Below are 14,811 nucleotides of genomic sequence, written 5' to 3' on the forward strand. Positions count from 1 at the left end.
AAGATTAAAGGATAAAGAAAATTGCAATATTTTATCGCAAATAAACTTGAAGCCTCTGCTCACTGTATGTGTTTACTGGTTTATTTAGTCTCTTTGCTTTGTTCCATAAAGGGCGCTCCAGATGGGGTAGCGGGGGGCAAAATGCTTTACATTGTTTTTGTGTTCTGCCCAAGCCCATTTTGATTTATCTGCTGAGCGTTCTGCTTATCTGACATAACAGTGCAATTAAATGCTCAAGCGCTTTACAGAAATTATTCTTTATTCACTTAAAATACTTTTTTTTTTTTGCTATATGACGCAAAAGCAGACACTAACGAATAAAATAGACCAAAAAAAAAAAAGTTTACTGTCGGTGACAGCCCTACTAAAGAAGAATGCATGTTAAAATACACCCAACATAAGGTGCCGCGGCTGTTTCATCCTTATGGGACTCAACACCATGAGATTGGATTCTGGTGTACAGCTTGATGCTTGGAGCCATACATGACAGACATTACATAAGTTATGGTGGATAAATGTGGTGGAAAACCCCTCCACTTAGAATTAAGGGGGTAGAAGAGGCATTATTAAACACTAACATCCACCAGGCAAGCCAGAACATGTGCTTTTCCCACAAAAACGTGGCGCTACCACCACTGCTGGGATTCTGGTACTCAGTGCTCTTCCATTGTCTGATGGTTCTTGCAACCGATTGGCTGCTTGAAGCAGAATTCCTCCAATGCTTTAGCAAAAGGGACCTTTCCACGCTCATTCATTAAAGTCCATATGATGGCTGGAGTGTCCCTTTAACAGTTTGTGATGTTATTGTGTGATTAAGATTAGAATGAAATAAAACGTCAGATCTGGTGAGATTTAGTTGCTCAACACTATAGTACTGTTAATGTTCAGTTAAAGTATGATTAAGGGTCAGCAAGGCCACCAGGAGGAGTGCACTTAATCCTTCCTACTCCCGGCATCTGAAGCGTATACCGGGTTGAGGAGGTTCGTTTATTGAACCCAGTGAGATCAGGGGTTAGAATTCTTGCATGCTTTCTTGTAGTAACGTTGGTAAAAACGTAAGGCGCCTGGAACCAAGAATTATAGGCCGAAGGTAGCCATTTAAATACACTAATATGGTGATAAGAAGTCTTACTATTGGCTATTGTACAGTGAGAAATCTGTGAACCAAGTTCAGGGTCATATACACTTAAGATTTAAGACTTCTTAAACAAACAAGAATACATTATTTCTGTACTCGTCCCCAGTCCCCCAAGGATGGCTAGATAAATGGAACAGCCTCCCAACAGAGGTGGTAGAGGGTAATACAGTGGAGGAATTGAAACGTACATACTATAGACATAAAGCTATCCTGAATCTAAGACCAGATCAATGACCGAGCCTTTATATTTAAGCAAAAGCGGGCAGACTAAATCGGCCGAATGGTTCTCACCTTCCATCAAAATCTAGGCTTGTATTTTTTGGGCAGCAGCAAGACATGAAGAATAGCCAAAGGTGACCAGCCGTGGTTTTAACTCCCAATCCATTAAAGGGCCACTCCTGCTAAATTATGCTACAAGAAGGGCCCTGCATAATGCATAGTTCAATCATTGTGGCCAACCAAGCTATTTTTGAAACAGAATCTCAACTCGCTGCGAGGGGGACGTTTATATGTTGGTGATGCATTAGCGTAAATCTGGCAGAATTATTATATTGTATTATTGTATTCAGAGTTATTTTTATTCCGTTTTTCTGTTTTAAGTAACAATGCATTTGATGTTAATTTAAGATCACAGTTTATCTCATTAACTAAAAATGTGCAATTCATAATATTTTCTATTGGAATTTGAGGGGGGGAGATCACGTAATAAACAAGTCTTTACTGATAATGCCTTCTCACCTCCGTCTGTTTCCTGATCGGACCACCGAAGTATGGGTAGGATGTGAAGCAGATGTTCTCATGTACATTATTTTTATTTATTGTTGTATATAGCGCCATTATATTCCGTATCTCTGTATAAAGTTCATAACCCTGGTTTTAGTGATAAAATGCTATTTTTTTTACTCTTCAGAAGTTATAATATTGTGAAACGTGTCTGAACCCCTGGCAGGCAGATAAAGCCTGTTAAGCACACAGAATAGTGAAGACCCAGATACAGAACTTTGCCCCTTTCCACCCAGTTTGTAGTGAGGGCAGCGAACCAGCCCTATGAGTTTTTGGCTCCTGAATTATAAAAGTATTTCATTCAGGGCAGGACATACCCCCAAAAGCAACGCGGCCAACGTTTTTACAACAGGCTCTTATGTTTTAGTGTTATCTTTTTATTTATATTATTATTATTGTTTTATATAGCGCCATCAAATTCCGTAGCGCTGTACAATTTATATAGCGCCTACACAGTCTGGAGCACTGTACAAGGAGATGTATGGGTACAAGAAACCCTTTGGGCATCTCAATGCGTTATAAAGGGTCATCTCTAGCAATTTTCTCTTAATATAAAGTTCTATTCGCTCTTGGAAGCTGATTACCACCTAACATCAAATTCCTTCAGCCTGATAAATACCATTCTGTGTATAAAATGGGAATCATATGCTTTGTAAATGAGGCCTAATATACAATTTTAGATTTCATATGATTTGAACATGTGATTACTTTCACGAGATATGTTACAACTTAAATCACTGAGGTTTCTCCAGAGCCTCCTCGTACATGGCATGATTCAGTATGGAGGGCCAGCTTAGCCTTCTTGCTTGAGGAACTTGGCAGTGTTGCCTTAATAAAGGGTAAAACTCTGCTTAGTGAATAAAACCTCTCGACATCACTTTATATTATGAAGGACCCACTTCAGTGAATGTCAGCTGCAGGAAGTGGTGCATGGCCCTGTATAGTGTATAGTTAAACAGGCGCCGTCCGCATCATTATGACGAGGGATAGCCTCGGATCAGCAGTCAAGGTTTGAGTGAATTAGGTGAGAGGTTTGTCTGGAAATCATGGCTTCGGCTGAACATGTATATGTGTGTCACAGGTGAAAATGATATGGTCGCACTATAGCTCTTCCATGTGTACAGCAGGGTGACACACGCGTGGCTGTCAGGGGGGGTTACATCAGACGTAGCCTTTTATCTTTGTGGAGGACGTGAACTCGAAGCCCTCTTGGCACGAGCCGCAGACAGCAAACAGACAGCACAGTCGGTTATTGCCCCATCACCGGCCCTCCCTTAACAGAAACATATAGGAAACGGCCCGTGAAGGGGCGAGATGAACACTGGTTATTTGCAACTTGAGGACGTAAAACAAGATGTCAAGTTTAGAATAAAATATTTATTACATCCGTAAAAAAAATATAGTCTGATATATACAACTATGCATTATATAATATATATATTAGTTTATAAATAAAGTGCAAGTATCCTGTAACAGATTTCAAAGGATCCGCTGTAAATCAGTCCGGCGTCACTTTCTTGCACACAGCAGATGCTTCTGAGCTCGTTTCGCTCCATCCCAAGTCATCCGGCAGTCCTGTGTGCAGCTCCAGCTTGGCCTGCTGTAACAAACAGGCGCTTCCTTCTGCTGCTTCCTATGACTTGCTGATACAGTTAAGCTGTGCACAAGCCGCAGCGCGCCGCGGTATCTAGAAGAGCCTGTCGCGGGCTCGGCCTCTGAACCCAATGTGTGTGAGAAGGTTCAATTCCCACCGAGTTAAAGCTCCAGAAAGTTGATTCTCTGCGCCACCAGCTTACACCCCTGGGCAGAAAATAGCTGCTCTCCTTTTGGCACAAACAGCAGCTCTTTGGTCACAGCCTCCAGAGTTGTTTCTGTGTACGGAAGCGAACGTGCCACGAGGCAATCCCTGGCACACATCTTTACATGAGCCCGCTCCAGCGGCAGGAAAGGCACCAAGACATCAACCAGACCCTCAGCCAGGAGATGCTGTAAGAACGGGTTATCACCTAAAAAAAATAAAAGGAAATGACTATCAGGGTCACGGGAGGCACAGATTTCCAATGACCGCTAAACTTACCAAGATATTTAATACAAAGGATGGATGTATCTCACACATGCTTTGATAGAAAGACCAGTACATAAGTTATGGCGGGTAAAGGTGATGGAAAACCCTTCCACTTAAAGATAAGGGGGTAGTAGAAGTATTATTAAACACTCATCTACAGACAGCAGACAAGCCAGAAGACTTGTTTTACCCTCAGAAATCCCATGGTGCTGCCACAACCACAAGGGATTCTGGGTAGGTGCATGCAAATAAGGTCAACCTTTTGCCTCTATATCCACATGAGTGGTGATCTGGCTATTGCACCTCTTTACCTCTTTTGTCTAAAGGATGTCTTGTACAGCAGGCATTTACTTTTAAGGGATCCATGTATAAAGTGGATATAGAGGCAATAGGTGATTATTGTTGACCTTATTTGCATGCGCCTACCCAGAATCCCCTGTGGTTCTGGCAGTACCAACAAGTTCCTAAAACTCTCTACGTCTAAAAGCAGTGTAGCTGCAGTTATGGGAGTGGAGATTATAGCTGAGCTAGAGGAGAAGATTCTATTCACAGAAATATCACCCTGGTCTAGAGGCTCAGCTATGTGTTGATTACATCTTACCCGATGCTTCACAAGTCAAATGCTTCCTGAATGTTGTGTTCTAGTGAAAATAGCTGGAGGGCCATGTTGCATTTTGGGAAATCTCCAACAGGACGCATGGTTTTCACAAGCCATGGACAGGTTCTGTGCTTACCCGTGAGGACTCTCCTAGCCGGTTCTTAGGAACGTATTTAAACCCTGGCATTCTAGTTGTGAATATGCAAGGTGCCCGTACCTTGAGTCTCCCTTATTGCAGATTTCAAAGGCCGGTCCAAGTCGTTTATCGTGATCTCCTCTCGATGTCGTCCAGCTCGCCAGAAACTGAGGGCCACTTCATTAATGGCATTACTGCCAGTGCCACTGTATTTATTAGAAGGTAAAAAGGGGGAAATGAGATTGAATCGTGAAGTCGTGCAAAACAAATATCAGTCTTTGTGTAGACTTTGCCAACTTTTGTATTGATATGGGAAATGAGAAGAAAAATCATACAAACTCTAGGTTGGTTGGTAACGTTAGGTACTTTATATGAGGCACTTAATAATTAATAAGACCAACTTATATTAGGCACTTGAATGAGTGTGATAACCACACAGCAGGCTGTTGCCCGTAGCCACGAGTTGCACCCATTAGTTATACTTGTGGACTGGTTGCGAGGCTGTACTTTTATACCAAGATCTGCATTAGTGTCCCCAGTAAGAAGAGACATGTCACCGGCCCGTGCGGAGAGCCACTACAGGCTCCAAACAGCAGCATTCGGACGTCTCACCTGAGGAAGAGAAAAATGCTCCTTGTCTGTGCCGTCTCTGGCTGGGTAAGATGCGCATGGATAGGGGGGAGCAGAGCTGGAGGAAGCTTATCAGCCTCATCGAACACAAAGAGAGGTTGCATGCAGCGGGAAGAGACTTCTCTGATCTGCTTTGTAAGTTGTACCTGCAAGTCAGAAAAATAAGTCCGGTTTACCCCAAAACACAAAAACCAGACATTCTAGCCCCAGATTGAGAGACATAGAGGGGTATGTTATACATTTATCATTTCACTCTGCTTTAAAGTAGGTGTTTAATTTTATTAACTACTCAATCGTCTTTATTCTGTTATAACATTTATTCGACAATAAATAGAATTAAAGAGCCACCGCTTCCAGGTCCCCCCTTCTACTGTATCTTCGGTGGAAGAAGAAGGCGGTGAGTCCAGACATGCAGGAGGGATCAGATTGAGAATTGGTATAAGTGAGTGAACCCTTCAGATTCTTTAATTTCATTTATAAAATCATTATTTCCATTTAAAACAGTAATAGCAATGTTACCTTATAGGCCTCCAGGTGTGAAGCATGGGGGAAATGCAGCTGTGGGATGAATATTCTGATGCATGCGCTGCGCTGCCTGTCCCCATACAGGTTCTCGGTGATGATCCGTGCGGCCAGGTTCTTCCCAGTGCCTGTCCAGCCGTGGAAAGCGAGAACAAGCGAGTTTCTGGGTTCTTCACTGTTCAGGAAGCTTTTGATGGAGGTTACAATCAAGTCGTGTGCCAGGTGCTGGCCGTGTATCCTCCGGGTCAAATCCTCCTGCAATCCTACCAACAGAACGCGCTTCACTTTATATATTCTGCTGTAATGGTAATGATTGCATCTAACTAATTTTACCTAAAATCACACAAAACTCTGGCAAAGAAACATTCCTGTATAACACGAAGAGTAAATGGTAACCAGCCTCCTGAATCTTTACTCCTCCGTTCGCTGCTCCTGTCCCCGTCGTTATTTTTATGTTAAATCTAATGCTTATTCCTGACCACGGACCACTATACAGCGCTGTGGAATATGATGGCGCTATATAAAACAACATATAATAATAATAAAAGAAATACCCTGGTTAATGATTTTTCTTCAATTACCCCGCTATACGGGAAGCTGACGGGTAGCTGAGCAGCATCTGCAGAACTACAACTCCTGTGATGCAGAACTAACCAAAGGCACACATCTTATCTACAAGGATGCCGACTCAACTACATGGGAGATATAGTCCCACCATAATACAGCATTTACCAACCGATATTGCGCAGGCGCAGCGTTAATCCGTGCGTTCCATGATATCATCTCACCTGTGATGTTGTTCATTATCCCTCCATGAGTGTGATGAGCGTCGCCGGACACTCTCCTGTACCAGTCAGACAGCAGCTCCATGGACTCCCAGCCAACACTTGGCCAGGTCCAGCCTGGAAGAGATGAATGAAGGAAAGTATTCAGGTTCAGGGGCTCCGTCTGTGTCCAGTTTCTTGTTGCTGAATAATATTGTTTTAGACTGATGGGTTTTATCTGATGGGTTTTATCCATCCTCTTGCAGGGATCGGCTACTTTACAGCAATATCTCATATATTATATCTATTTATATATTATATATATATATATATATATATATATATATTTTATATCATATCTTATATATTATATCTACTTATATTATATATATATTATATATCTTATATATTATATCTATTTATATTATATATATATTATATATCTTATATATTATATCATATCTTATATAGTATATCTATTTATTATATCTATACATTATATCTATATCTTATATATTATATCTATTTATATTATATATATATTATATATCTTTTATACTATATCATATCTTATATAGTATATCTATTTATTATATATATACATTATATCTTATATATTATATATCTATCTTATATATTATAACTATTTATTATATATATATTATATATCTTATATATTATATCATATGTTATATAGTATATCTATTTATTATATCTATACATTATATATTATATATTATATCTATTTATATATTATATATATATATTATATCTTATATATTATATCATATCTTATATAGTATATCTATTTATTATATCTATACATTATATCTTATGTCTATATCTTATATATTATATCTATTTATATTATATATATATATTATATATCTTTTATATTATATCATATCTTATATAGTATATCTATTTATTATATCTATACATTATATCTTATATATTATATATCTATCTTATATATTATATCTATTTATATTATATATATATTATATATATTATATATTATATCATATCTTATATAGTATATCTATTTATTATATCTATACATTATATCTTATATATTATATCTATTTATATTATATATATATATATTATATATCGTATATATTATATCTTATAATGTTTTTTTACTCATTTTCTCTGCTACAGAACTATGATGTCTAAGGAGCCGATGGAATGGAGTGTTGGGAAAGGTGAGTGGGGATGGTGGCGATGGGTAAGTGGGGGTAGTAAATGGGGGGGGGCACAGATTTTACTGAATCAAGAAAACCAAATCATCTTAAAACAAACAACACAAAAGAAGGAAATGAATACAATAAAATATATATTTATTTATACAGATTTCCCGGACTTCAAACTAAAAGAATAAAAGTCTCCACTATGTTACCTGGAGCACAATGCGTAAAACAGGTGAGTATGAGGGGTCAGTGAGGGGGGCTTGAGGGAGCGGACGGGTAGTAGTGAGGGGGCAGTGAGGGGGGGTTTGAGGGAGCAGTCGGGTAGTAGTGAGGGGGCAGTGAGGGAGCAGTCAGGTAGTAGTGAGGGGGCAGTGAGGGGGGTTTGAGGGAGCAGTCGGGTAGTAGTGAGGGGGCTGTGAGGGGGGTTTGAGGAAGCAGTCGGGTAGTAGTGAGGGAGCAGTCGGGTAGTGGTGAGGGGGCAGTGAGGGCAGCCAGAAGGATAGTTTTGAAGGGTGTGAAGGAAAGAAGGGGTTAACGGCACACTGTCACGCACCTGGAGGAGGCTGTTGCCCCGGTTCGCACCCCCCGGGGGACAGCCAGCACTGCAGGTATTCCCAGGACAGCTGTGCCAAATCCTGCATCTCATGGGCACCGGGGAGCCAGGAGCCGTCCCCGCCCGTCTCCTGTCCGGCACCGAGCACTCCGGGGGTGCCCAGCATCACCAGCAGCCCTAGAAGCAGGGGGGCCCCGGGCATGGCAGACATTTCTGCCCCAGACGCAGCTCTGCAGCCTTTACTTCGGGGCCGTTACACCCCGGGGCGAAGCGAGTGGATTACAGCCAGTCCTGTTTCCATAGCCCCAGCCCCTATATAAACGGCAGCCTCCCTCCTCCCTGTCACTAGCTGCTTCTCTCCTCCCCGATGTGTAAATCACCCCACCTCACTATTCTCTGTGAATAACCTCGCTCCTCACTCACACTTTCCATTTCTGTCACTGCTGGGCTGCCTGTCCTCGCAGCCACTCCTCCTTTATGGCCCTCATTCCCTCTTGCAGCACAGAAGGCTGGGCCTGAGCAGCCTGGATTACTTGGATGTGACTCATCGGCATATTTAACCAGGAATTAGAGTGCATGACCGGTTATATGTGTAAATAATACACTGTATATGTAAAGAATACTGAGGTACAGCACAGAGCACAATAACCAACAGCCAGGTATACACAGCGCCTGCGCCTGACAGGGGCTCAGGGGTCTGCGCTGATCTCTGTGCCCTGGAGACTGCTTTATTTAAAAGAAAAGTATACAGAAATAACCCCCCAGTGCTGTACAGCAATAACCCCCAGCATTGTAACCCCCAGCGCTGGATACAGTGATAACCCCCAGTGCTGTATAGAGTAATAATCCCCCAGTGCTGTACAGTAATAACCCCCCCAGCTCTGTATACAACAATAAGCCCCAGAGCTGTATACAGTAATAACCCCCCCAGCACTGTATACAGCAATAAGCCCCAGCGCTGTATACAGTAATAACCGCCAGTGCTGTATGCAGTAATTCTCTGCTCAAACACCACACTGAGCTGATGCTTTATGGTAATGCTGATGAAGTCCGTTCCTCTATAGCTTTCATTACTGGCTGGGTGATCGAGACGTCAAAACTAGAGCAATCTTTTACTGAAACATGGCTGATTACAGCTGGAGTGTCACTCCCATCACCCTTAGGGAATAAGCTGCAGGGCACTCCACCACATATCTCCGTGTAACGGTGGATTGCGGCAGGGCTCGGCAGTCATGTTTTGGAGTAATTCTCTATATAGAGGATATTTTGCACACATCCCATCTCTTAGACCTGTTTGGACCCTTTTTGTAGTGAAAGGTGCCTGTGATGTCACTCTACGCAGGAACCCAGTTACACGCAGGTCCAGTTTATTGCTTATTACTTGTTCGTAATCTTATCTGTGCAGACAGCGTGAGCGCGGCGTGACTGAACACGGCACACAGGCAGATAAGCGCGGCGTGGCTGAACATGACATGACGTGATTAGGTAAGGAGAACAGGCGACAAGGTTGGGCTACGGAGCCCGGTACAGAGGAAGTGACCGAATACTAATACATCACTCTGTAGGGATTGGTGGAGCCGGCTGAATGTCATGTGATTTGATGTTCATTAACAGTCCCCATATCCCCTGTCAGGACCTCTTCACCTGATATACTGGAGGTGGGCAGCCAAACAGCAGAGATGGTAAAGAGACCTCTGACTGAGTCCCTTGCGCATCGATGTGTGTTGGCCTCTATGATAGAATAATGGCAACTTTCCGCAGCCATCCAAAAGCTCCTGCCGTCTCTCGCCATCAGCCGGATTGTTTTCTAAATAAAAACCAGAGGGATGTCATACACAACAAGCCATCGCGCCTCATCTATCGCCCTCTGCCTCGTCTATCGCCCTTCCCCTAATCTATCGCTCTCTCCCTCGTCTATCGCTCCTCTTCTCTGTCCCTCAAAAAGCCTTCAAAAGAAAACGAAGTCATCGGCAGCCCCTTGGGTGTGTAGCTCTCTAACCCCCCCCCCCCATAGACGGGACCAAAAGGCCCCACCGTACCACTCGAGGATGCTCGCCTGCTAAGGAGCTCTCTAACCGGCGCCTTACAGTTTGCCAGGAATGGCCATTAGTGGATGGGGGGCAAGTGTTATTTGGGTGGGAAGAGGAAACGTCCAAATACTGACATGGAGACTCCAGTCCAAACCTGGAGAGTTCCCAAGTATGTTTATAGTGCATGGCGATGGGGAGCTGAAATGTTCAACCCTCCCTTAAGTGACAATCTCTTGTTTTAAGTTTTGTGGCACAGTTAGTAGAAGTCTTTACAATACATTAGTAGTTAATTCGGGCGAGGGCTACATGGTGATGTCACAAACGCAAAGACAAAACAATAGAAGGTCTTTGTGATGTAATCCATTTAAATACAAACGCAGCCGAGAACAAAGGATTCCCAACCTGTAGTAAAGAAATACTCAGCCTTTAACAACTACTCGGTGTTGGTTGCTTTTGTTTTGAAGGACATTGAAACTTTCTTTTGTTAATCAGTGGGTAATTGTCAGCATTTTCTCTTGCTGTTCTTTATTTTTTATTTTGTAGTTAGAATTGGATTTCAAGTAACGGTTTTTCATCACAGTAAGATTTACTATTACCTCAGGGCTTGACCAATTTGTTGTGAATCTAGGCGCCAGCTAAAAAAGTTAGGAGCCAGGATTTTTTTTTAAACTAACTGTTGGTTAGGACTGATCTGATCATCATCAGCCCACTTACTAAACTCACAGCATTTGACCTGGAAGCACCCTGGACTTTCAGGTCAGTGCTGGTTTTTGTTGTTTTGGGTTTTTTTTAATTATTATTTTTTTTTTTTAACACTTTCAATGCTGATGTTCCATTGGAGCACAGCATTGACTGATATTTAGTCCCCACAAGCTTGTGGGGACAAATGTTAACCCCTGCAATGCCACAAATGTGTTATACACAATTGTGGAATTAAAGGGGTTAACGCTGCACTGTCGCTCTCACGGAGCGATCAGGCAGCAGGGGGGTGTTGGGGCTGCTCTCCACACTCATGCGGAGACCGAAGAACCCTCTCCCCTGTCCCTGAAGCTGCCTCTGGCAGCTGGGACGCAATTGCTGGTCTATAGACCAGCCGTTGCAGGGGGAGTCTCTGATGACTGCTGTAGGCTTCCATGCCTACGAGAGTCATCACAGGGCTTGTGGGGGCTCGTTTTTGCTGTTGCTGGCCTGCCTGGGCTTCCAGGCAGACCATCAGCAGCAGAGCCCCGTACAAAACGGGAATTAACCCCTAAAATGCCGCTGAAGGGGTTAACGCTGCACTGTCGCTCTCATGGAGCGATCAGGCAGCAGGGGGGAGTTGTGTCAGGTGGCAGCTGAAAACGCGATTGCAGGTTTTCATGCAATCGAGGTTTCAGCCTACAGAATCAGTCCGTGGGAGTGATCTTGGGCTCGGGGGCGGGCTCTGAGTGGCTGTGCTATCTGCCCAGGAGCAGCAGCGCCCCTGCGATCACAGGCTGACAAACACCTAGGCACCAGGCCAAAATTCTGAGTCGCCATGGCGACCTCGCGCCTGGGATTTGTCGAGCCCTGTATTACCTATTTTCTTTTTATACTCCAATTATTTAGTGTGACCTAATGAGCTTTTAGAATCACTGAATGTGCTCGTTACAACAAATTATAGCTCGATAGGCAAAATCTATGACAGGTAGTTAGCTGTTCTGTGGAATACAGATTGCTGTTGGGAAACTGGCTTATTTGATCATATTTTAACTAGACTTGGGCGCCGGCAAACTCTTTGTGTTCGTCTTCGTGTGGGGGGGGAATCCTCGTATTCCACGAATATTCGCCCGTTCCTCAGGCAAAGTTGCTCAGTCAGGAGTTAAACGTCCAATTGGTTGAGGAGGCCCCTGCACGGCCCTTTAACTCCTGATGACGAACCCACGGCCTTCCGCTCCTGTTAACCCCTGCAATGCTAGGTAGATAAGGTAGGCTAGCTGGGGAAGAGACCAGGGAGAATAGTAAACGAAGACGAACACTAAGATTCTTTGTGTTATGTGTCTTCGTCTACGTTTTGCCGCTGCCATGTTCGGTATTCGGGCTGAACAACGAAAACGTGTTCGTTTTCATGTTCGCCCGAATACAAACACACAGCCTAATTTTAACTATATTAGACAAACCATAAGTCACACGATATTACAAAAAGTAGAGGTATTCTACTACTCAGAACACAATTCCGATGCAAAGTCTGAAAAGCAATATTATTATCAGGGACTTTCCAGTGGTCTCTTTTTTTTTTTCTAAACTAATGCCTTTTGTGGCTCTTCAAAAGTGATGCCCAAATTGTTCATGGGGCAGTACGGGAATAGTTTGGTTGACAATGAGTATTCTTCTAAAAGTTTCTCTTTTATTATAAAAAGTGTTATAAGTGGTGTGGTGCATTTTCAGTAGACCCCCCCATGGAAAAAAAGTACCATAATTGATGATTTTTTTTAATTATTATTATCATAAAATTCTTGTAGGCATTCATCCTTTTATAGCACTATATCACTCCTGAACTGGATAACAACTTAGAAAGTACAAGTACCCTTATACCAAACCGTCATTAATCATATAGCAGCTTTTCTTACATTAAAAAGGAGCATCCACTGAGTAAGAGGGAAAAGCTCTGGAAATTGGGCAAGTTTGGGAGAGTCAGACCCAGCATCGACACAGAGCAAACTCACATCCAAAAATTGGTACACGACAAGGTTTCAACTTAAAAGTCATCAAAACAGAAAGGAATATAAATGCCCCATTATAAGAGTACGTGAAAGTTTGGTATATATACGCAGTGAACATAATCGCAGCTCCTATATTAATTAGTCACCTACACACCACACAGGTAAGCTTTGTCAGTTGTTGGACTACAACTCCCAGAATCCTCTGCCAACTAGTTCAACACAGGTCAGGAGGCTTGCTGTTGGCGAGTCTGATGTAATATACAATCGCACCCTATAGGTTTATTCGTTAAACCAGTTAGAGTTGGGACATTTCATATCCATACCAGCACTGAATTCTGAAGGGGCAAACCTGGCCAAAGTGTTCTGAAAAGAAATCTTTAAGGTCCTGCATTATCTCACCAATACGTATAACGTATACATGATTAACAATGTGCACCATTATATCAGTACAAAAATCTTGCTTCCACCTACTGATTAGGTACAAGCTAACCTTGTAAATTCAGAAGAGTTGGGATTTTTACTCTCTCCTTCACTATTCATTATAAAAAGGCCACCACTAGAAAGTTTCAACCAAAGGCTGAGTTGGCCCTGTATAAAATTATAGGTCAAAGGGTGAAGAGATCATGAATTTAAGTATGCATTACATGGGGCCAATCAAGCTTCTCCTGCATCAGTCTGGGAATTCATAATAAATAGCGAAGTCAAGAGAGCTGAAACACGACACACTACTTTAGTGAATATACAGCTTCCCTGTATTCATTTAGTGTGCTAAATGTCCTTGTTTGTCTTGATCCAACACATTCATGTCATGGTACAATCAAGTACCTCTTTAAATTCTACATATATTTTTTGTTAAACAGGAATAACAATATTGCATTGTGTCACATTCACACCCATGCCTGACATACCTAAAAAGTATAAACAGTCACGGCAGGAAAAAAGAAATCATCCATCACGATCCAATTCCTAAGCGGTCCTGCTAAGAGTTGCTCTGTGCCAGGTCTTCCCAAAACAGCAAGACATGCGGTTACCGTCCGATTTGCCATAAGGAGAAATGTTTTGCTATCCCTTGACAAGAGAGATAGAGGAAGGAGCGAGAGCGGCACACAACGCACCGATGCTTTTTAGGCTTCTCAGGAACTTAGACGGGCAACAGCATTATGCTGAGACGAACTGGCAAAAACAAAGTCCGAAGATGTCCCTTAATGCCGTTCACCAAGGATTAGTTCATAAGTTAGAAGTCTAATAATTTATCTATCAGACCTACAAGAGGCCATCAAAATACATACTAAACTTAATAAAAATAAAAAGGGGTGGGGGTACTATGACCACCAATTCCATGAGTCGCAGTGTACAAGGTATAAGCGCCGGCCCATGGACACCGTGCAAACCTCATGTCTGTAAACCATCACCCGCGGTAAAAAAAAAAAAAAAAAAAAAAATTCAGGCTTCCCCAGCCTGAAAAAAAAATAAAAAAATTTGCCAACCCTTTTCACGCCGAGTGCACACAGGTTCATGAAATCCATCATGTTTGGCCAGATTCAAGCATTTCCACATGGGATGTCGGTTTCCTATGACATGTGCATGATACAGGGGTTGCAGTCTGTAGGGTCTACATTTTGGGATCTGTAGGTCACACTGTGCGGTTTCACATGGAGTTGCAGGGTGTGTCGAAAACAGTTCCCTCATTTTTCTTAAGCTAGTTTCTAATGGACGTG

At 42.5% G+C, this 14,811-nt stretch overlaps 1 protein-coding gene across 1 annotated transcript; it reads right to left on the bottom strand.

Annotated features, from left to right (window-relative positions):
* Nucleotides 1-3,676: 3,676 nt before the first annotated feature.
* On the bottom strand, nucleotides 3,677-8,584 carry LOC149288419 (torsin-3A-like). Its single transcript, XM_089491629.1, has 6 exons — nucleotides 8,383-8,584; nucleotides 6,661-6,774; nucleotides 5,870-6,135; nucleotides 5,333-5,496; nucleotides 4,802-4,926; nucleotides 3,677-3,927 (listed from the first exon to the last, which is right to left on the bottom strand). The coding sequence occupies exons 1-6, from the start codon at nucleotides 8,582-8,584 to the stop codon at nucleotides 3,677-3,679; spliced, it is 1,122 nt and encodes a 373-aa protein (XP_089347755.1).
* Nucleotides 8,585-14,811: the final 6,227 nt, after the last annotated feature.

The sequence above is a fragment of the Sceloporus occidentalis genome, unplaced genomic scaffold (genome assembly GCF_023333645.1).
Source record: "Sceloporus occidentalis isolate IW3139 unplaced genomic scaffold, rSceOcc1.0.p SCAF_51, whole genome shotgun sequence".
In the NCBI taxonomy this organism is placed as follows: Eukaryota; Metazoa; Chordata; class Lepidosauria; order Squamata; family Phrynosomatidae; genus Sceloporus; species Sceloporus occidentalis.